This window comes from Elgaria multicarinata, chromosome 7 (genome assembly GCF_023053635.1).
Source record: "Elgaria multicarinata webbii isolate HBS135686 ecotype San Diego chromosome 7, rElgMul1.1.pri, whole genome shotgun sequence".
Classification (NCBI taxonomy): Eukaryota; Metazoa; Chordata; class Lepidosauria; order Squamata; family Anguidae; genus Elgaria; species Elgaria multicarinata.
The window spans coordinates 89,279,290-89,303,225 of record NC_086177.1 but is presented as its reverse complement, the minus strand read 5'-3'; the positions used below and the strand labels follow the sequence as shown (position 1 = coordinate 89,303,225).

Below are 23,936 nucleotides of genomic sequence, written 5' to 3'. Positions count from 1 at the left end.
ATATGCTTTTAGATGCCAGGTGAAGACCTTTTTATTCTCCCAACATTTTAACAATCTATAAATACATTTTAACATGGTGTTTTAAATTTGTAATTTTGCATTGCTGCTGTTTTTATCTGGTTGAGCTTTTATATTATATTTTATATTATGGTTTTATACTGTTTTATACTTTGAATGGTTTTAATTTTTGTGAACCTCCCAGAGAGCTCCAGCTATTGGGTGGTATAGAAATGTAATAAATAAATAAATAATAAATAAATAAATCGTGTTTTTCCAGAAATCAATACAGATATAAAATTGCTGTTTTGCTGTGCCTTAACCACCTTGCACACAGGTATGCCACCTTGCACCCCCATATGCTGCTGAAAATTCAGATGAAAGCTTCTTAGCAGATATAAAACAAAATAGGTGTCTATGCATGGATGACTTTGGTACTTTATTTTGGTGTTTTCTTCATTGAAAAAAAACCTATTTGAATATTTCCCAAAAAAGAGCAGGAGCAAGCTTGTACACTCACAAACAGCCTCACCCACTACTCCTTTACTCTTCCCCAATCTGCTTACTGTGGGATGAGATGAGTGCTCAGACCAGATTCTGTGGTTATTTAAACATGAACTCCCCTCTTACATTGGGAAATTGAACTCTCTTGAAGGATGGCTGGTGTGAAAGGGAAGAGAGAGTGCTCAAATCAGGCCTGCTCCCAGTCCCTTCGTAGAGGGAAAAATCATGTCTAAACAGAAATTAAAAATCTCAGTCTTCCCTGTCTTACTGTCAACAGTAAGTTATTACTGAGATTTTTTTTCAAACCTCTTGTTCCGGATCTCAAGTCAATAAGAAATGACTGTAAGGAACTAATATTTTATATAGCGAGTATCTAGCTATCTCCCCGATCAGAAATATTGCCTTGCCGTGTAATAGCTGGTGTAATTATGCATCCAGACTGACATGCTTAAGGAAAGATGAACCATAATCTGAGGAATTAGAGCAGGGATGGGGAACCTCTGTTGGCCTGAGGGCCAAATATGGCCTGCAGAGGTTCCCACCTGGCCTGCCAACTTCTTCCCCAAGCCATACCCCTCCGTGTGGCAGGAAAAACCTTTTATCTCCAATCAACTGCTGATCAGAAGTAAGAGCTTTCCCCTGCGGTGGAGGGTGAGCGGGTCCTGAGAATAAGCTATTGAGTGAGGCTTGTCCTGCTTACTTGTGAGTAGTTATGCACAGCCTTGGTATTTGGATGCTATTTGACAGTGCTGCTGAGTTAGGGTGACCATATGAAAAGGAGGACAGGGCTCCTGTATCTTTAACAGTTGCATTGAAAAGGGAATTTCAGAAGGTGTCATTTGTATATATGGAGAACCTGGGGAAATTCCCTCTTTATCACAACAGTTAAAGCTGCAGGAGCTATACTAGAATGACCAGATTTAAAAGAGGGCAGGGCACCTGCAGCTCTAACTGTTGTGATGAAGAGGACATTTCACCAGGTTCCCCATATATACAAACGACACCTGCTGAAATTCCCTTTTCAATACAACTGTTAAAGATACAGGAGCCCTGTCCTCCTTTTCATATGGTCACCCTTGCTGAGTGATTCAGTCTTGCTTATCAGAGCAACAAAGATCTAGTATGTAGCTATATAAAATTTATTTCCATTACAAATATAGAAAAACAATGTTATTTGAACTTTTAATTGGTTTGATTTTTTCACCGAGCTGAGCATTCAGTTTCTGGTTCAGGCAACTTGCATATTTATTTGATCAAAATCAAACAAACCAAACAAAAAAGTGGATCGAGTCACCACCTTTCCTTAAAAGGACACACAAATAAGTCACAATACTGAACACATACTTGTGAGTTTTAGAAAAGAACAAACTATAAATGCCCTTCAGCTTTAAGAGTACATATATCTTTAAGATGGCACATAACAACAGCTATGACACTGTAACATTGGAAAATATGATAGTGGCATGCCTTGTTAGGATGTTCCAGCAGAAGAAACTGTTAAGGATCAGGATATTCTACTACACTGAATAAAAAATAAGTAAAGTTCTGATTTTACCTAGGTTTGGGAGATAAGGCAGCCAATCCAGCATTTGAAGATGCAGAAGACACCTCAATAATAATAATAATAATAATAATAATAATAATAATAATAATAATATTTTCACTCAGGCGGAAGTGACAGGAAATTTCATAATGGGTCACTCAAATGCTCAGGTCTTTGTTGCTCACTCCTTCCATACTGTTTCAAGAAGCCAAAAAGGGGAGAGTGGATTGACAGCTGAAGTATCAGAACAGCTGAAGATAGCCCATGTAACGCTCCTGGAAAGTCCATCTGAGTGCTACATTTTAGTGGAGGGCTACCACCTCCTTCAGCCGAACAACAAAGTTTCACTAAATGTGCCAGGAATTGATCACCCATACATGGAAATGTATCTCACTAGTCCAGAAAGTCCTTATGGGATGATGTCTTTGCACTTATCTAGTGACTATATATGCATAATTAGCAATTATAGTTTTTCCAATAATTGAACCTGCCAAGGTATTGGTTTTAGACTGTATAAGCAACTTCAGAAAGTAATTTTCTCTCCACAGAGTACTCTCAGCTGCAGAGATTAGCCTTAAATAGCTGCCAGACCTAGTTTTCTTTTCTCAAGGAGCTTTTCTAAAGGATTCTTATCTTAAAATTAACTGAGCCTGGAAGTTTATGCCTTCCAAGTTATTTGGTCTGGCTCCAGTCCGGGAAAGAGGCTATAGTGAAAGCGATGACACTCACTGACAGCCTGTGGGATGGATTATTAGGAACAGATAGGTCCAGAAAAGGAACACAGCAAGGACAAAGGTTAGTTCCTGGAAGTTATCCAACTTATAGCTGTGTAGAATCCAGTGTCTGGTATACAAGGGGTTAAACAGGTAAGATGATAAAGGTTGCAAGGTCGAACACCAAGTCCAGATACTGAGCTATGTTGCACTAACAACTACTTCCCTGAGATGATCTGCCAGGTTGCCTTCTTAATTTAATTCTATAGAACACATGAGAGAAGTATTTTAAGCAATAAGAATAATGTTGAATGTGTACATTTGAATGTATTTAGCATTTCATTGTAGAAATTCCATGTTACATATGGACATGTCATAAAACTTTCTCAGTGGATGATACTAAGAATGTCAAAGCTGAATGGTCTGGAAGAAAGCTTCTCCGATGACCAGATGTAACAAGGCCATACCCACCCACACTTTTTCAACCCAATTTGGTGAATATGAATTCCAACTGCATATATGGAATATAGTAAGTGTTATGGTCATCTCAGAGATTATGATCTGAGTCAAATGATACTTAAGATATCCAGTGAGTACATGAGGAAGCCAAGATTTGAAGCAGGAACTCCTAACTCAAAAATTATGCTCTAAACAACTTTGGTACAAAAATGATGTTCCTTTGATCTACATAATATTGCCTTATGTTTACTGGTAAACATTTTTCAAAAATATTTAAAATGAAGACTATGTCGTAATTTTGTGTTGTACTTAACAGGCTGCAATTTTCGAATCTTACAGCAGTCCCACTAAATCTATTTTACTACTGCAGAGTGAAAGGTTTGAGTATTATGCAAGGGGAAGCATATCCCTTAATGCAGAATTAATGTGTTTTGCTTCCTTTATATCTATAATACAAGTTCCTTCAAAACAGTTTTGTCATGATTTTGTGTCCTTTCATGATTTTAAAAAAACTGATTCAGTAGCTACCCTGAAGAATGAGCCTTGAGCACTAAATCAACTTTTCAAGGAGAGAAAATGTAATGCAATTTAACACTGGCAGTAAGCTAACAGTCTCACATACAGTGTAGTTTTGTTCACTATATGGATCAAATATGAGCATCAGCTTTTTGATTGGAAGTCGCTAGGACTTGCAGATAATTCACCAGGTGCTGCTATTTTAAGCATCTAGCAGTTAATTACAAGCAAAGTTAAATAATATGGGATTGTAGAAATGTTTAAACGATGATATGCTGAACAATCATGCAATTCTAATTTGATTTCTCTTCCAATCCATTATACTCCAAGGGTGCCCAACCTTGTTGGATCACTGATCACAATTGGGAATTTGAGAAACAGCTGTGAGCAGCACCACAAATGGCTTCCATGGAGGATGTGGCCAGTCGCATAATGGTTTCCATGGACCAAAATAAGTGGTGAAATTATTAGCGAGGCTAGAGGCTGGGGTGGTGGTGGTGAGAAACGATAAGCTAAAGGTGTGTGAGGGAGAGAAAGGGCATGTTTCGGGGCTAGGAAGGGAGAAAACGTGGCTAGGGAAAGGAAGTGACTAGGGACAAGGAAGAGAGATAAATAGCGAGGGAAGAGGTTGGGAGGAGATAAATAGCATGACTAGAGGCGAGGAATGGAAAGAGAGCAAAGAGGAAAGTTCTGTGTGGATAGAAGAAAATTGGTGAGCCCAGGAAGCAACTCTTTCCTTTTCTTCCTGCCCACTGAACAGCAATGCACTGCCAGGTTCAGGAACAGGAACAGGAACTGGTGCCCTAATATTTTTCAGATTTTTAAATTAAAATGCCTTTTTTACAGGGGCAGGGAGCGGAGAACTTTGTGAGCACCGTTTGAGGTCCCTTGGATGCCATTTGGATCTCCAATGACAAAGCTGCACCCCCAGACTGTAACCCTGATCCATTGGAGCAGGTTTGTACAGCTTTGGGAGGTCTGGGGTGCATTTTCACCTGCACACTCCCTGCCATGGGTACCCCCACAAAAATGGCATCCACAGTGGCTACAGAGCACCAAAAGGGTCAAAATCCAAGTCAGTGGATAAGGGACAGTGGTGGAAAATGTCTGACCCTACAAATGTTGTTGAATTGGAATTCTCACCTGCCCTTGCCTGCATAGTCAATACTGAGGGATGTTGAGAGTTGTATTCCAAGAAGATACTTCCCATCCCTGCACTAAGCACACCAAACCCCAACTAGCAACCACTGCTAAGAAGAAGAGGGGGGGAATGCAAGTTTTTTCTATTACAGGTTTGTATCAAATGAATGCAGAGTCCTCTCAAAGGAATTTTTTTCTATATTAGATTTCGGCCACGAAATAGATTTCAATTCTTCAACTGTTAAGAAGGTTGGGTTTTTTGCAACACTGTTTAGACAGTCCTGATGGCAGAGGTAGCCTGGTAAGCACTAGACAAACATGGCGGCCCTGGCAGAATGCAAATAGCAACCTTTCAAATCTGATATTTCAAGCTAGATGTTGTCAGGTTAACTTTCCCAGTATGGTAACATCCAATTCATTGCGCAAAGTGACAACAGACAATCAGTTACTAAAATTCATAGCTGCAAACATGAAAAAGAATGACATGCTATATACAGAACATTTTTCTCTCCTAAGGAAAGTAGCTGCTTAATTAACTTTGTACTTTTCAAATTTGCCATTGTTCGTCATAGCCATTATTCAAAATGACCTTTGTTTAGCATTGCCATCATCGTTATCATCTGGTAGTACTCACTGTATGAGCTGTAGTAATACTGTTTTTTGCTAATGTGTTCCCCACCCCTAGTTGTTTAGGAGTTATTCCTGTAGCAATATTTCCAGTTCAGTCACCAAACCAATAAAATGTCAGCCAAACAGCATGAGAGCTGCAACTACTCTTGGACAGAGATAGCTTGGCCACAGTTATCCATGCCATGGTTAACACCTAGAGTAGATTTCTACAATACGTTTCCTTTGAAGACTACTTAGGGCGTTGCTAGACCTGCTGGGCTAAGCCAGCAGGGAGGCGGGGCGACGGCGCTCTAACTTTAGCGCGCACCGCCCAGCCTCCTAGACGGCCGATGCGCAGGGACTACGGAAGCCCTGCAGCATCGGCCATTTTTTTTTTTTTAAAGGGGCCACGTGCAGCCCAAAGACTCTGGACAAGGTAAAGGTTTGGTTTTTTTACTTAAGCCCCCCCATCCGCCCTCCCTCCTCGTCCCTATCCTGTGTGTCGCCCTCCGCCCTCTCGTGTGTCGCGTCCGTCTCCCTCCGCCCCCTCACCCTCCCATGTGTCGCGTCTGTCACCCTCTGCCCCCTCGCCCTCCCGTGTGTCGCGTCTGTCTCCCTCCGCCATCCCCCTCTCCTGCTGGTCCAGCCTTCCCCCCCATTTTCCCCCCCCCCCGGATGCCCCTGGCCCAATGGGCACAGCGCTCGTAAGAGCGCTGTGCCAGTCCGTGGCTTTTTGCGGCTACTCGCGAGTAAGCGAGTAGCCGCAAAAAGCCACGGAAGTCTCTAGACGTTCCGCAGCCCCGGACTCAGGCCAGAGCTGCGGAAAAGGCGCGCCATAAGCTACTTCGCTTATGGCACGTTAGAGGAGGCTTCAGTGCGGCCTGGGGCCGGATTCCCCTGTGCGTCATGTGGACGCACAGCAGGGAAACCGGCTCTCAAGGCGCGCTAAGGCCTCGTCTAGCAAGGCCCTTAGAAACTTCAGTTGGTACAATACATGGCAGCTAGATTATTGGTTAAAACTAGGCATATGGACCACATCTCAACAACATGAAAACAACACCACAAGCTTCTGGTGCATTTCCTGGTACAATTCAAAGTACTGATCTTGACTTTTAAACTCATTTATCTGTCTATCCCATTATGAACATGCCGAGTCATTATGATATTTTCCTATGGGCTTTGGAGGGCTGATATTTGGTCACTGGATATATGCCTTTTTTGTGTGGTGGAGATGGTGGTGGCCTGATTGTGGAACAGCCTTCCCAGATGTGTTCATTTAGTATAGCCTCAGGCACCAACGTTTTAGATTAAAAACATTTTATTTGCCTGGGCTTTTAATGAACAGTGAGTTTAATTTTAGTGCATTGTTTTTCTTTTAGAGATATTAAACAGATTGTTTTATACTATGTTGTAATGATTTTATTGATTTGTAATTATTAACAGTAATATGTTGTAATTATGTTTTTAGTTTTTCCCACCCCAGAAACCAGCTTGATTTTTCTTTTAATTAAAAGGTGGGATATACATATTTTGAATGAATGTATGAGTCATTGTGAATTGTTGCTTTTATCTCAGCAGCATGGTCTGTGTCCTTGGGTTCCCTTAACCTGTCTTACTGCATGAGTTTAGGCTTATTTTTAGGCTTATTTACTCAGGAATACTGCTGTATTCAATGGGGCTTACTCCTTATAGTAGTGCAACCTTAATAATTTTACCCCAAGGCACTGAAAGGAGTATATTGCCCCTGCATTAGCAGAATGGACTGTTAGAGCAACAGGAACTAATTTCCTGAAAATAATAGAAATGAGTGACAACACTTTTTCCAGAACAGGGCAGTTCATTGGGGCTTTCAGAAGGAAGCTCCACTGAACTGCCCTTTTTGGAAATGAGCATCACCACTTGTTTCCATGCTTATTTTAGGAAACACTAGTTCCTGTTCCACTGGGGGAGGGGGCGTTCTGGTAGCACAACAGAACTAGCGGAGGCGCAGAGGCAGTGTAGCAGGGATCCTCAGCAACGTGTACCGTGTTGAAGCCCAGCACAAGATTCATGAGCAAAGGCTGTACAACATTCTTTAATAAGACCAATTTTGTGCACAGCTTTTGTGGAAAATAAATACTTTTCACCACCTGCATATTACCCTCTTTGGTTCAAGGTGCTGTCTAAACAGAACAACAAATTTTAGTTCCCAACTGTAGTATTGCAACATTCTTATTTACTAATTGAACATGTGCATTTAGTATCTTTTCAATACCTGTCTTGCGCAGTTTTATTCAAATAATCATCGTCTATGTCTTGGAGCGTTTTCAGATGGGGTGGAATCACGTTTCCCTTCCATTGCTTTGCCTCCTGCTTCTGTCCCACAGTACTGACAAGCAGCTTCCTCTTTCTCCACATGGGGAAGAAAGAGGAAGCAAGTAGTGACCACGTGGCCCATTCAGTGGGCATTTTTGCTGAGCAGCTTCTCCTGCACACAGCAGGAAATGGCACCAATTATTGTCAAGGCCAAGAAGAAACAGATTTTCCAGGTCGTATTTTGTAGTGGAAAAACCATCAGAAAAAGCAGGGGGCATGCAGGAGGATCACTGTGTCATCAAAATGACCCGTGAAGTTCTGAGTGGCCAGTCATGAGCATGCAATAGAACGCTCGTCTGAAGACGCTCGTGATTATTTCCCTTTAATTCTAGATAGGAACATTTCAAGCTACATAATTTTCATTCCAAACATATAGGGCTAAGATAATGCCTACTTGAAGAGATTTTTTTTATTGCAGCTCCTTCCATTCCAACGGCGCTTCTTCAAACCTGCAGTTTGTCATAAAAATCCTAACCCATGGATCTGCCCTAAAATGGTTTAGTAATGAAAGCACTTTGACATTCCTATGCAGCATACCTGAAGAGAGCCACAGTGGGAGAGTTAACTTTCAATGACAGGGCATCAACCACACTACTTAATAAAGCACTACAAGGCGCTCAAGTGAACTACACGGCTGCAAGACCTAGCAATCCTAGTGAAAGCTACTAGTGCCATCTATACAGAGAAGATATCAGTATATCCTAACCTCTCTGTGGAAATGAATTACTTAATAATTAAAACCAATTAGGTATAATGATTTTGGGTTGATTCAGCTAAGTGTAACAGTATTTGAGAATGATGGCAGGTTCACAAGTTTACTGCTATCCTGGCATAAAAGGCCGCCAAGAGATTTAGCAGCGATGACAAGGACAATGTTTAAGGATATAATAAATTGGCTTACAAAAACTGAGCTAATTCCTCAGTAGTTCCACTTTAATCTGGTATATTAAAGACATAGTATAATATGAGCTGTTGTTAATGTCCAAAGATTGGGTCCTCAGTTGTATGTCTAAGAAATTCATGGCGAAATGACACTATGATATAAACATGCAAATCACATGGGGTGATTATCGAAACTTCTTTTACAAACCCATAACATGGAAGAATTTTCTTGGTTTCTCTCTGTCTTATACAGTCAGTTTTTGAAATTGCACAGAAAACTCTGCTTAGTCACTGCATCTGGTTATCAGTGAGGTTCTGTTCTATATCTGCTGTTGGCATAGGCTAAAGCAAGATGAAAAGCAACTTGCTACGAGGTGCATCTCATTCCAGAAATTCTCGCAGGTTCAAAAGAAGAAATCAAATGAGCCTTATTTAGGGTGACCATATGAAAAGGAGGACAGGGCTCCTGTATCTTTAACACTTGTATTGAAAAGGGAATTTCAGCAGGTGTCATTTGTATATATGGAGAACCTGGTGAAATTTCCTCTTCATCACACCAGTTAAAGCTGCAGGTGCCCTGCCCTCTTTTAAATCTGGTCACTCTAGCATAGCTCCTACACCTTTAACTGTTGCGATGAAGACGGAATTTCACCAGGTTCTCCATATATACAAATGACCCCTGCTGAAATGCCCTTTTCTATGCAACTGTTAAAGATACAGGAGCCCTGTCCTCCTTTTCATATGGTCACCCTACCTAATTAAGATGTGTTACATTTGTTTTTCTACAAAAGTAACAAACACAAATGAAAGATAGAAAGTGGTAACAAATACACACAACATACTCCGCAGCATTTCACAAATGAAAACAGGATCATGCTTGTCAGTTTAAACAGGGGTGTGATTTTTCTCCTGGTTTTGACCTACAATGTGCTAAGGTATGGGTTTCACATACCTTAGAAAAACGACTTTTCCTTCATATTTCATCATATAAGGTAGAACAGCCTACCCCAAAAGAATGCCATCTTAACTAAACCACTGGTGCCAAATCCGTACCAGAAGTAACCAAACAAAGGTGCTATTAAAAGCTGCCCTCAAATGATAAAACACTCATCAACATTTGAACACTTCTTTGAAATGCATATTTATGTAGGGCAAATAATAACAACAACAACAACAACAACAACAACAACTTCTTACCTGCCTCTCCCTCTGGATTGAGGCAAGGAGCAATATTAAATACAATATAATACATGCCTCAGATTAAGCAAATATGAGGTGATTTTAATATTGATTTTAATATGGGTTTGATTTATTAGTTTTACTGCATTTTTATTTTAATGCTGTAGCCCAGCACAGACCACTGAGATGGGGAGGCCTAAAAATGACAGCATATTAAATAAAATAACGGTGTCACCTATAAGTTTGAGCCAGACTGAAAGGAGTTTTTGAGGCACTGTACTGAGAGCAAACACATTCCAGGTCAGATTTGTCTTTCAAGGGAGAGAGAATTCTTCACAGGAAAGAATATTTATCTGTGCTTTCAGTGCCAGCAGCTGGGAGGAATATGATGGGGTAAAGAAATAAAGCTGACATCAGAAAAGTAAACACTCCCTGTCTTAATACACAAACCAGAAAGATTTTTTTGTTCGAGTACAAGCACTACTATGAACAAAAATGTCAAGCTTCATAATAGGTTCACTTAAGCGTCAAAGAACTTTGCAAAGTGTGCTAAGTTAATAAGATAAATTATTTCCACTGCTGAACAGGAGTCTTGAATAAACACTACACAACCTTTCTCATTCATAAATACAGATGTGAAATTTCCAGACATTTTGAAGCCATTCATCAGATTCATTTGGAGAGGGGGGAGGAAGCAGGAAGAGTTTTTTTGGAGAGAGAAATGAAACAGTATAATTGACACAGGCGGAAGTGGCACCTCATAACCTGCCCCTACCCTGCTTCATACCCTGTCCCCTCCATACTCCCTCCAACGAATTACGAGAATACCAGATTAACTGCTGCTCACCTGTGGTATATTGTAAATTCTGTAAATGTCTATATTCCTATTCTTTTAAGCTGGGTCCATATACATGAAGGCACAGAATCCCAGGAGGACAGGAGAAAAGGGTTAGCACCTTTTTATCCTGGAAGACTGTGCTTTTTCAGAAACCCCCAGTCTTGCTTCTCTACCAGTTTGGACATGCCTAGAACCCACTTCCATCTACATCCTCAAGGGATGCTGCTGGGTTCTATCCCCACTGAGAAATTTGGAATCCGGAATCTTTGGCTACAAGTCCTGTTTGTACATCCACATACTGCTTGGGCAGAAGTCCCACTCATGGAGTACTTGATAGACTCCAGCAATCTCCTTGTGCACCTTGATATGGTTCCTACCAAGGGAACCCTTCTCTCTGGCCCTATTCACCTCCCATTCAATAAAATAGCAGAATGAGCAGAATTCATGAGCAGAGGGTAACAAAGTCCTTTCTAGGATTTCAGCCACAACGTTTCCTTGCAGAGAAGTATTTTGCTTGCTGCTTTTCTCAGCCTGTTGTCACACTCAGCTGCCTCTTCCTTCTATCTGTTTCCTTTCCCTGTCACTACTCTTCCTTCTTCCATCGCCTCCTTCTTACTCTTTGTTCTTTCTCTCTTGCTACTGCTCTATCTCCTTTCTCCTCTCTGCTTCTTCCATTTCTCCATCTGATTATCACCCATCATCATCATCTTTATTTGTAAGTTGCTTTCTCACAAGGTTGTGCCCAAAGTGGCTTATAACAAATCAAATGAAGAGCAAAATATGAACAAAATAAGAACAATTGCAAGCAACCACAGTGGCACTAATGAACACTAAAAACATCAATCAATCCATTCAACTTTGTAGAAAACCATACAAACATAAACTGACCTAATCTAACAGAAACAAAAGCAAGAATAAACCTTTGAGATAGAAAAAAAAACCCACTGTATACATGGCCAGGTAGATTCCAGTTCCAAAATTCACCTATATCCATTGTTGACAGCCACACCTCTCACTCATGGCAGCCTCCTCCCAGCCCTCAGCTGCATTGCTCAGTCTCTTCTCTTACCTGCAGTGGTACCGTTTTTTATTCCTCCTTCAAGTCCCACATGCACTCACAGTTTTGATAATACCCAGTCTTTCTCAATCTCTTCCAGTTCTGTCTTCAAGTCAGCAGCTTTCTCAGGGACTAGAGTAGTGGGAATGAGGTGAGGCAGGTGGAAATGCTCAGCTGGTTTCCCATGAAGCATCCCAGTTGTCTCTGGCCATTTCTTATGGCCTCTAGCTGCTCTGCCCACCCAGCCACGCTTCCACGCTTTATCTTGCTGTGAAAGGTACCTGGTCAGGTTGCCCTCCCCCCCCCCCCAGTGCCCATGTCCCACATCAATGGTGGGTACTGCAGTTGTGATTGCTCCAAATCAGTGCTATCACTGCAGTGAAAGGGAGGGAGGGAGGCCGGTCCACCAAACATACTTTCTCACCAAATCTAAACTTACTTTAAAAACATGAAACATAACTTAGTATAGCAGCTAAAATTGTACTGTTAAGCATTTTTATTACATTTAAGAGTATAAATGCCTTACTTTAAAAAAAATTTTTTTTACAAATATACCAAGTGTTAGAAAAGGAATTGTTAGCTGCTACACTCTAAAGTACCTAAGTATACAATCTTTTTTGTTTGCCAGTTGTGTGTGTGTGTGTGGGGGGGAACCCTCAATAAAAGTTGAACATAGAAGCCATCAACATTGTAATTAGAAAAAGTATGTAGATATCTGTATTACTGAATAAACAGAAGATACTGAGAAAACTCAGAAAATAAACAACCTTAGATTGTAATTAGGTAGCAATAACTTAGGATATTCAGTTATATTTTATAATACTATCTTCAATGCTATTTTATCATTATTTACTGCAAGTGCCATAGTTACTATGGTTAGACAAAATTAGCTGTCATATATTACTATAATCCCATCCTGCTCTATCTGAGTAAATAGTATATCCTTGCAAATACTAGCAGCATAGCTAAAGTTCATTTCTCTAGCTACAACAGGCATCTGAATGATTCAGAGCTTCCCATTCCAAACTTCTGCTCTGAGCTTCATGGACTTGAGGAAACAGAAGGTTCGCATTAATTAAATGCTTTTCAACTCTTTTCACGTGATAATTGTTATTTGGTTTTGTGTGAATATTCTCAAACATTCATCAGTAGATTATACTTGATACTGAAACTGAAGGAGCACGAGGCAAGTAAGAAGGAAAATAAATCGGATACTGTTCTGTATAAAAGCCCTCCCACCACTTTGCAAGAGCAATGTCTTGGCAAATTGCCAAGTTGCAATACTTGGAGATATTCTGTACTCTATAAAGTTTGAAAGCCCATCCCATCATTGAGTCCTCACAGTGTTGCATTGTTATAATCCAGTCAAATGTAGTAGCACTGTTAACATCACTATCATTCCCACCTTTGAGTCTTGAATCTAAGAGATTTGCAGCAGTGCAAACAACCTGAGTAACAATATTTTTAAATGCTACTTTTAGAAGTATTCAGGGCATAATCCTATTACTTTCGTGGCCAATGGTCAGAAGTGTACGAACTTCGAGGCTTACAGACATCCAGTGCAGAGTGAGAGAAATGGCATCGTTGCCTCTACCGCTCTTCCCGCTCCGCATTTTTGCTAGACAGACTTTTTGCCCATCTAGCTGGGGCACATCGGAGAGGGAGGGAAGGAGGCTGGAGAAACCTCGGGACAGCTTGTACCCCAGCTTCTCCAGCGCCCTCCCCTCCCTGCCAACTGTAACACCTCCTCTCCAAGGTTGCTTTTCCAGCCTCAGAGAGGCAGCTGGAGCAGTTCTCCCCTTTGCTGGCTCGGATCCTGAAATTCGAAGTATCCTAGGCTCTCCCAGATGCTCTCTAAGGGTCATAGGATTGCTCTCCCCATTCATCATGGTGCAAAAACTTGATTTTTTAAAATTTCCCCAACATTTTTCAATTTTTCCATCTTATGTTTTAGAGGAACCCCCTACCCCAACAAATTGAAAACTATTTTCTCATTGACCTTTTATGGACCTTTACATCTCTTCAGTATGACATTACTGAACAGATTATGAGTCACTAAAGTGCTATCTTTAAAAAAAAAAAACTGACAATGAAATAAAGAAGTATCCATTTGTAGGCATGCATATTATGAGACAATTACATTAACGATTACTCCATTTCACATAAAATAAATTTATAAAGAGTAGTTTTTATTTCTGCATAGACTTAAATAACTATAATAAGACTTATGGAATAAGAGTTATAAGCTGTCTTCCAAAATCTACAACATGTTAATGTCAATGCCATTGGAAAAAGCAATTATTTTCAGACACAATATATATTCTATACGTCTCATGACAATGATCTTAAAGCAAAGGATGTAGCACATGTGCTGAATCTGAGCAGAACCTGAGTCTGGTCAGTGCCTGGATGGGAGACCACCTAGAAGCCCAATGAACTCTAGCTTCCATGGAAGAAAAGCAGAACATAATGTAACAATAACTACGCTAACACAGCACAGAAGTGTCAGAGAGAGAGAATGGCTTGAGCAGTACAGAGGTATTTTTGGGAGCTATTCAGTTACACAAATTTCCTCAAAACATTACTGTCACTATCTCTGCAATGGATTTTGGTGTATTCTGCTCTGTATTCTGTTACTGCTGATTCTTTGATTGGTATATATGAAGAGATACATTAGGAAAACATGGGATAACACTGATGCTGCAGGAGTGTTATGCTGATGTCAGAAGCACATATTTTGCAGTACAAATATTTAGGATCTCAGTATTTATCTAATGTGGCATAACATATTTTTGGAGTAATTTATGATCATTTGCTTTCTGCTGTTTATCAACTTAATGCAGAGTAGCACTGGTAAGCAGTAATATTTATAAATGAAAATGCACCTTCTATTACTCACTCATAAAACAATATCACATAGTCCTTACTATAGGCTATTTTACCTCAAACTGCAAAGGCTTTGTTGGCATTGTACTAACCTGCCATATAAGAAAGTGTGAAGAGAAAAGGGTAAGGACAGACAGTTCACAGCCTCTCAGGATTACGTAGCAAATATGTCAGAGAGCAGAAAGAATTGTGAGTATTTACCCCACTACACAAAGCCAGCATGCTACACAACTACTGTAATTGGTAGACAGTGTCAGCTGACTTTTCAGTAATAAAAAGAGAATATGAAAGAATAAATATATAAGAATTGCATCATTATATAACGGTCAAGACATCGGCTATTGCATGCTAGTTATTATAAAATTTACTCTTATACTGTTAATTTTAACTGTTACAAAAGGTTACCTGGCAACTCTATGCCAAAATCCAATGATTTCATAATGTAACTTTTACCCCCAAAATCATATATTTGTTTTTAACTATAAGAGCACTAGAGAAAGTGGGTGCTTGCTGCATGGCCTGCTTTAAAATAGAAAATATTAATGTCAGTATTAAACAATTATTTTTTTAACGCCGTAGACATTTTGAGATGGTATAAGGCCACAGTATTAAAACTTGGTCGCATGTAGATAATCAACAGGGATCTAATTCAGATTATAACTAAATTTTAGACATTAAATCTATAATTAGATAACATGTACCCCCAAGGAAATCTAGTTCTTTTACTTTTCATTAAATTCACCTCCTGACTGAGAGCCTAGTAAAGAGATTCTCTTCAGCAGTTAGTCTTCTACAACTCCACATGCATGCAATCTTGTTTGGAATCTAAGAATTGACTTGAAACCCTGAAAATCTTAAATTTATTTCAAACAAAATAAAAGAAAACGTGTTTTTCAGATATACATTTGAACACGGTACAAAGTCCTGGAGAGCCGGTACTCATAAGCCAATTCTACAGAGAAACTGTCTGGTTACTATGTAATCAGGTCTGCTTGCAAAGATCAAAGGCAACTATTAAAAAATGAGTTGTCTTAGTATGGAGGGATGCAAAACTGAACTACCTATATGAATCCTGCCAGCCTTGCACATGCCTACTTGATCAAGGAGATGAAGAGTCATAGAGTTGCATTTTAACCCACCCAATCACAGACACATGTTAATGGGTCACATGAAGGCCCAAAAGAGAGCTTAATGCATGTAATTACATTCTCAGATTTCATAGTTAAGTAGTTTTATCTAAAATCATATGGTGCATTTTGACATATACCTTTGCCCAACCAATAGAAAGTGTCTGATATTTGGGTGGCATTGTTAAAATTAATCTTAAAAAGTCAACATAACTCACTTAACAGTCCCTACAAAGACTTTACAGTACTTATTAAAATATTTACTACAGTTACTTCGTCTATTTAATCTTAGGGCACTCAGTCCAATGCCTGGTCTGCTTCCCATGTTCCATTATTTGCTTTGGCGTCATGCATGCTTTGGCATCAACTAAATAGTATTGTCAAAAGATACAGAAGACTCTCTTCATGCAAGGCACTGTATAAATATGTACTTCGCTACTACATACTCTAGTACAGTCCTCTCTGATCTTGTCCCTTCCAATGTTTTGGACTACATCGGCTGTGCTGGCTGGAGCTGATGGGAGTAGTTGTCCAAAACATTGGGAAAGTAGTAAGATGGGCAAGTCTGCACTAATGTTTGTGAAGCCATGTTGACTTCAAGGGAGTCTGGAATACAAATTCAAATGCAAATTCAAAGAAAACATTGCTGTCAACATGCACAATATTACATGTTTAGATCATGATTTGTGCAATAAATCCAATATGGAATGTGGCTTGCTGTTTTTCATTTTTCAACAGATGCTGGCTAGCAAAGTAATTATAATATCGTAAATTATAAACAGATCTCTTTTCTGTTTCAAATATGTTGAAATAACTCAAATATTCAAACTAAAGACCTCATTACAGATATGCATTTCCAGTAGCCTGCTATTTGTGCGATTTTGTATCCAAAACTGGATGGCCTAAGTATCAAAACAGAAATCTTTCCTCTCTTTTCAAGACCATTTAGTACCTAAAATTGTGGTAGCAATAAATAAATGCTGAATAGTAGTTGTAACTTTAACCTACAGCCAATGATGGTGATTTACTGCAATAGTAAGTACATTTTGTAGCTGAAAAGAAGTAAAAAAAAATAACAGGAAGTGAAAGTGTTATTCACTATGCCTAAAATATAATATAAAATCTTGAAAGTGACAAATATTAACCCGTGGCAAAAGAAATGTAGAACAGAGTGTTGGAATATTCATTTAGAAGGGAGAAATCACACGAAATAAATTAACTTGTACCAGCTGCATTTCAGCTCTTTTCACAAACCATTAATGCCAGCTCCCAGAACATAAACAGCAAGTCACGTTGGTTCCTGAGAAGAAAAGAAATGACTGCGCTCCATGTGGTCCAGTGAGCGTACAAATACAAGTCACAGTAGTCCGGTCTGAAGAAGGTTCTGGTTAAATAAAGTGGCTTAATAAACACTTTGAAAGATGAAGTAAGTTTCAACTTCCTCAGTCTTTCCACCTAGGAATCTAGGTAATAATTACTTGGGTTATGTCTCAATAACAATACATTGGAGTAAAAATTGGAATCTTGTTCCTACCAGTTTGGCTGAGCTGTGAGGTACTTCTGCTTTTCCGCGAAAGTCCCACAATTGCTACCATCTTTGCGCCAATGCTGGAGCGTCGCTTTTTGCCTCCTGTACCCACAGTGCCCACTGCTGTGTCGGACTGGCTGCCATCGTTCTTCTCCAGCGTGTACATCTCCCCGCTGATGCTGGTGCTCTTAGTTATGTTCTGTCCTGAAGCGCCCATCTGTCTGCTTTGCATTTTGGATGTAAAGACACTGTCAGCCGGTGGATGGATATACAATGCAGTAAAAAAAAGAAAGTAAAAGGAGAAGACAGAAAAGGAAGGTTTCAGATGGAAAGCTTAGGGAGACTGTAGGGAGAAGCAACTAATTCACACAGAAGATAGCTTTAGTTAGCAGCAGAAATTGACTACTTTCAATTTCAGACCACTGTTAGTGCTAAATTGTACTTGTCACACCATATATCTTATTTGTAAACCTTGCTGAAGGTAAACAATGCATTGGTTTAGTACTTTGTTTACACACAGTATGTCAGTATAAAGATACTTTTACGCTATGCATAAATCTGAGTAATGCATAGTAATGCATATTATATTTTTTATTGTAGAATTTAATGTTCATGCATTTTTATAACAGAAATTTACTTCAGTGCAGGCTCACTGATGGCAAGTGTATATTTGTCCAATCTACCATTAAACAAGATTGTTTAGGCATGACAAGTGAACCAAAAGCAGTACAGAAGTTCAGGAGTATCTGTAAGAGTCTGTTACAGCAAAACCAAAAAGGGGTCTCATGGCACTTTAAATACTAACAAATTTATTAGGGCATAAACGTTCATGGACAGTATTCACAAAAGCTTATGCCATAATACATTTGTTAGTCTTTAAGGTGTCACAAGACTCTTTGTTGTTTTTACAGAAGAGAATGTTAGTTATCATGACCCTTTCTCAACTAACATGTCTTAGGCCTTAGCTAGACCTAAGGTTTATCCCAGCATCGTCACACAGGGGATTCCAGGAGCAGGCAGGGATGACCCCAGGATATACCTTAGGTCTAGCTAAGGCCTCAGCTGCAAATTCCCAAGCACTAAATACTAAATCAGTATTTCGTAAAAAGGAAATGCAGTTCCTTTAAAAAAAAACTTGCCTTAGTCTGATATTTGTTTGTTAGACTGCACTACAGTTGTGGCAAAATGTCTGTATTTTCCCATCAGATGCATCAGTTATCCACATTTTCATCTTGTAATATGCTCTTCAAGAAAACGAAGTTGCTCAACTGTAATTGTTGCTCTTTAAGAGTGCCCTACATAGTCATACTTATGGATGGGTGGCCAAGGCAGCCACTTTACTGGAAACCTTGCATTAGTAACATCAAACACTGTGGGAAGCCATCTACTACTACCTATCAGCGGGCCGAGACAAGAAAAACTATACATAGGGTAGCCTCTTCTGCCTCATTTCAGAACACAAATGCAGCAATAGCAAAACATAAAATGTGGGCTCTGAATGTAGATATAGGCCGGAATGTGATTTATATAGACCATCCCCAAAATTCAAAAATTACAGGTAACCTACTTTATTTTCTTTGAATGTTGCCACACACAGACACACGGCTATTGGGCGGTATAGAAATGTAATAAATAAATAAATAAAACATGTAGGAGGCTAACAAGCTTCCCTACATGAGAAAAAGAGGAGGAGCATACACATAGACAAAGCCCAATAGGACTCTAACTCAGGCATTCTTGCATTGTACTCTGCAAAGATGGCAACTTCTCACCCATAATTGGCACACCACCACATCAACACAAATTCACCCATAATGTAGCAGAGGAACTATTTCCCCTTGCTGTGTATCAGAGCATGGTTTCAAAGGGACCACTCCTGTCCTGGAGTGTAAAGAGCGGCAATGGAACACTTTGCTATTTTTTAGGATTATACGTAAAGGTGGGCTAACTCACTTGCATTTCCCCCACCACTGCATCCGCCCACCTCCTTAGCAGCTGCCTGCCTGCTCACTGAAATTGTGCACTTCCCCTTCCTGCACCAATGGCGGCCACCATTGACGCAGGAATGGGACGTGCGCAATTTCAGCGCATGGGCAGCTGCTGAGTGCTCACCAGGCCTTGCGAGCACTCAGGCAGGGGTCCACGCTCTTGTCGGGAGCACCCAACTGGATTTGGGGAGCTGGAAGCACACAGCAGGGGTTCCACAGGACTCCCAGACCTGGTTGGGCGCTCATGGCATCCCTAATTATAAGCAAAACAGAGCCTGACATTTAAAGCCCACCTATTATGCATGTTTGTATGTACCCTTGTTCAGATAGACCCAGAATAAAGGGCAACATGAGAAATGGGTGGAGTGAAAGGGACATATCTGCTGTGAAATCCTTTACACCAGGGGTGTAGAACCTCAGGCCTGGGATTCTAATCTGGCCCTCCAGGGGTCCTAGAAGCCCCCCTTCTTTAGCCCCACTCCTTTCCCTGAACCATCAGTAGTTTGGTGCTTTCCCAGGTTTTTGGGACCTAAAACAGCACTAGATTCACTTAGCAAAACAGCAAACAAAAGCTCACAGAAAGTCACAAGGAAATCATATGTGATTCTCCCCAAAAGGCAACTGAGGCCCACTGACTCTCAGGTAACTGGACAGCACAGCATCGTAGGCAGCTGCTCATAATTGTATAGCAAAGTTAGGTAAATTCCTTAATCTTCACCTTTTCTTCTTAATTTGTTTTTGCAATGCACTCTCCATTTCTTTTTGGTAAAAAAATCTGTTGTCCTGCAGATATTTCTCAGAAGCACCAGAATTTCACTACTGAATGGTTTTAAAAAGATGAAATCCCCTTCCCTGCCTGATTCTGAGGCCTCTCTGGCTTTCGTTTTGACTTTTGAAGGGTTCCCTGCCAAGTGCCCAAGGGCCAGATCTACACCAAGGAGGACATGACACTTTGAAAATGGTTTGAAAACTGTATCTGGAGTGTGTCCTGGGCCCCAACAGTTGTCACTACTGTTATAAACTGTTTTAAAGCAGTAGTGTAGATCCTGCCTAGGAATGTGGGTGGATTGATTTTGATTTGGAAAATGGTATGGGGCAAACGTCATGGGGCTTACTTGACGCACCTTCCTATTAATTATTATGTTTGTGCCTCCAATGTGCACATGTGTCAGAAGCTCCCGTCAGAGCCACCACCACTCTGCAGAGCCACCCAGTCCAGCAGTCCACTCAACATGTGTGTATTACCTGGTGCCATCTTGTTAACAAGGCCAATATGGATTGATACAGCCCAGACACAGGTTTACAATCTCAGAGATAAATAGGCCTCCTTTTTACAAATGTCTTTAACAACTACAGACTTTTTTCCCTCCGGGAAAACATTTATATTGAAAATGTCAGACACACTTATATTGGTGAGCCAAGGGCAAAGTGAAATAATGCTCTTATTCTTTGTTCTCAGGTTGTTTAGACTGTGCTCTTAGAAGCCAAAAGAAAACAAAGTATTGACCTTAGCAAATTATATAATTTATACATGCAATTATGTAATATGTAATTTATGCAAATTACACAATTTGTTCTTTAGCTTAATAATGAAGTCATTAAGGGTAAAGGTGGTTCTAAAGATACTGTGTGATTGTATACAGTATCTATATTTGTGTATATTCCCCCTACCCCGTGATCCAGTTAGAAACACAGGAAATGCCATACACCGAGTCAGACCACTGGTCTATCTAGCTGCCTTCCCTGACTACAACTCCCATCATCCTCAGCCAGAATAGCAATTGGAGTTCTAGTCCAACACATTTGGAGGGTGCCAAGTTGGAGAAGGCTTGTCTATAGTGTCTAGCAGTGGCTATCTCCAGAGTTTCAGATACATGCTGGGGAATAAACGTGGGCATACAAAGCATGTATTCTGCCACTGAGCTACGGCATTCTTGTACTAAGCCTAGTATGTCAAACCTTGATAAATTCTGGTTTAAAAGAACAGCATTATTACCTGAAAAGCACATGTCTTCACCTTAGAAATTTTATTTGAATTACATTGACTGGGTTCGCACAACACAAAAACCCAGCATGGGTAGTCAGCCACAGTAGGTTGTCCTGTAGTACAAACCCAGCACATTTGCCACAGTGTGGCTTAATTTTAGTGAACAAGCCACTTTGAGAACCCACGGCTTGTTGCAGGGTTGTTCATACCCATGGTGAGTTGTTGTGTCATCCGAACCTGGGAGAGCAATTTTACCAAAGGTTGCCAGGACTGGCTACCCGGCAACCCTTGGTACAAGTGGCAAAAAGCCTGTGTCACTCTTAATCTCTTTGGTGCTGCCTCCAGCCTCCCTCACCAGTGACTGCCCTTCCACCAATGCCCAAGAGGCATTTTGAAGGGACCATCACATGTTTGCCACCTTTTTTTACTGGTGCTTTGGGAGTATGCAAATGTGTTCATTAAAAAAAAAGCCATTCTTTCACAAGTGCACAGGAGTGCACTTTCGCCTGTCCGATATGTGCAGCCTTGATGTATCAGTTTCCTTGTATGCTTCAGCTTTCAAAGGGAGCACCAAAGTGAGAGAAGTAGGTGCACCAAAAGGGGGCAGGGAACCGTATCTCCCACTTGGCAATGTAATCCTCTCGCTTTTAAGTGTTGAACTGACATTTGTCAGTGTCCTCCTTCCACTCAACAGCTCCCCAAGTCTCCAGCATGGGGAGAAAATGGGTCCTTCCTTTTTTCGTGGTTCCTTTTTGAAGCAACTCTTGCGCCCTTGCAAAGGAACAGGAAAAATAATGATACTACTACCACTAATAATAAAAAATACATTGTCATTTGCATACCCCCAAAGCCCTTTGGGGGGGGGAGGCAGCAAATGAAAAGGAGTAGCAATTAGAGTGGGGAGGGACGGGATGAGGAGACAAGATGGGTTCTGCCAAAAAGGCACCTGGGATATGTGTTGGAGATGGCTGGAGGACTGAGGGGGAAGGAAGGGGTGAATAAAGCACTGCAAGCCCTATTGTCTGTCAGGTGTACCGTGAATTGTTCTGTGAACAAACAACCCACCGTGGCTTATTTGCAGGGTGGCTTAGTGTGACATGTGAACACACCCATTGTGTGAAGGTAATAAGGGCTTAAATACAAATAAGGGTCAAGAGCTTGGAGTTCTTAACATCACACCAAACAAAAGAATGGATGCGAACGAGCTATAATTAGCTATAATTCAGAAATACTGGAGTAGTTATTTAATTATAGCCCTATTACATTTATTAAGTCACACAGACACATAAACATGGGGCTCCCTCCAAGATAAAGGCCAGGTCTTAAAATTAAACTTAAAATGCAGCTGAATCTGAAAGTAACAAGTAAATGACCTGTGAGGCTGGACTACTATCAGGCCCGGATTTCAGGCTACAAAATGGACAGTCTTTCTATTTCAGCTTGTCAAATAAACAGCCAGATTTTAAATAGAATGTCAATACTGATGTTCCTGCCATTAATGAGCCTTTTTCAGGCAGTGCTACTCTGCAAAAAAAAAAGCACCCACGCTTTAGCAGAGTGACCAAAATTATGTGCTTAGGGATCTGTAATTGAGTTAGATAACTTTAATCATGTGTTCAACTCCAGCTGAATTCATGTTCACCCTTAAGTGATTTTCTGAATAGGGAGAAAGAAGAATACAATCCTGCTTAAAGCCAGTAATAAAACATTAAAATCCAGAAATGGGAAGTGAGGCATTCAGCTGTGTCTGAAATCCAACATGACCCTAAAAGCAAAACTGTAAAAGGAGAATTTTTAATCGTGTCTTTAAAATGAGATTAAATAATACAGAAAAGGCTATTTTCACAGTGTTTCAGATTTGAGGCAACAAATTGTCAAAAATATATGAGATAAGAGAAATCATGACATAACCTCAGGGTAAGAAGAGACATGGTTGACCAGTTTCAAGTAATAAATTAAAAGCTTGCTGTGGAGAACATTTCTCTAATTAGCAACCACACCAGAAGTTAAGAAACATCTAATATAAATTCTGTAATGGAGGGAGCAGGGTGATAATGACTATGGAAATGACATTAGGGGATGGACAGGTTTTAAACAGCCAGAAATACCAGGGGATAGTTAGTTAAATTAAGATGCATCACTTCTAATTAAACTGTACTTGAATTGTCTTCCACAAATACAGTAACCTCCAAATTAACATAATCCAGGAATAATTTTGTATTGTTTTTTCAGGTTTACCTGTGTTATTGTTAATTAGAAAACAATTTAAAAGTAAAAATAAACATGGAAGAAATATGTCGATGTTTAAGATTCCACAATTCTTTTTTCCCCAAAACTTTCATTTGTCACTCAAATCCTGCCCCCCACCTCCCGCTGCTTTTTTAGGCTGATTTAAATGTACACTGTGCTGAAAAATATATATGGCTCCATTGTGTTGAGAGAGAAAAATTTGGGAGAATGCTTCATCTATTTCCTGCCTGCCATTTCTCTGCTCCAAACCACCATCCCAAACTACTTCTCCCCATGTCTGAAACACTGCAGGAGGGAAAGCCACTTGGGAGGGGTCCTTTGAATCAGAAAAGTAGCAGAATGGGGAAAGAGTGGACAATCCTATGATCCTGCTGGGGC

At 40.2% G+C, this 23,936-nt stretch overlaps 1 protein-coding gene across 6 annotated transcripts in view; it reads right to left on the bottom strand.

Moving 5' to 3' along the window:
• Positions 1-23,936, bottom strand: part of RIMS2 (regulating synaptic membrane exocytosis 2) — a 422,508-nt gene that overhangs the window by 26,736 nt on the left and 371,836 nt on the right. For 3 of the 6 annotated variants that reach the window (XM_063131028.1, XM_063131027.1, XM_063131029.1), the window contains one exon: positions 17,340-17,581. In XM_063131028.1, coding sequence (XP_062987098.1) covers positions 17,340-17,581 — 242 coding nt within the window. The remainder of the gene's footprint in view (positions 1-17,339; positions 17,582-23,936) is intronic. The other 3 variants (XM_063131026.1, XM_063131022.1, XM_063131023.1) reach the window with 2 other exon arrangements.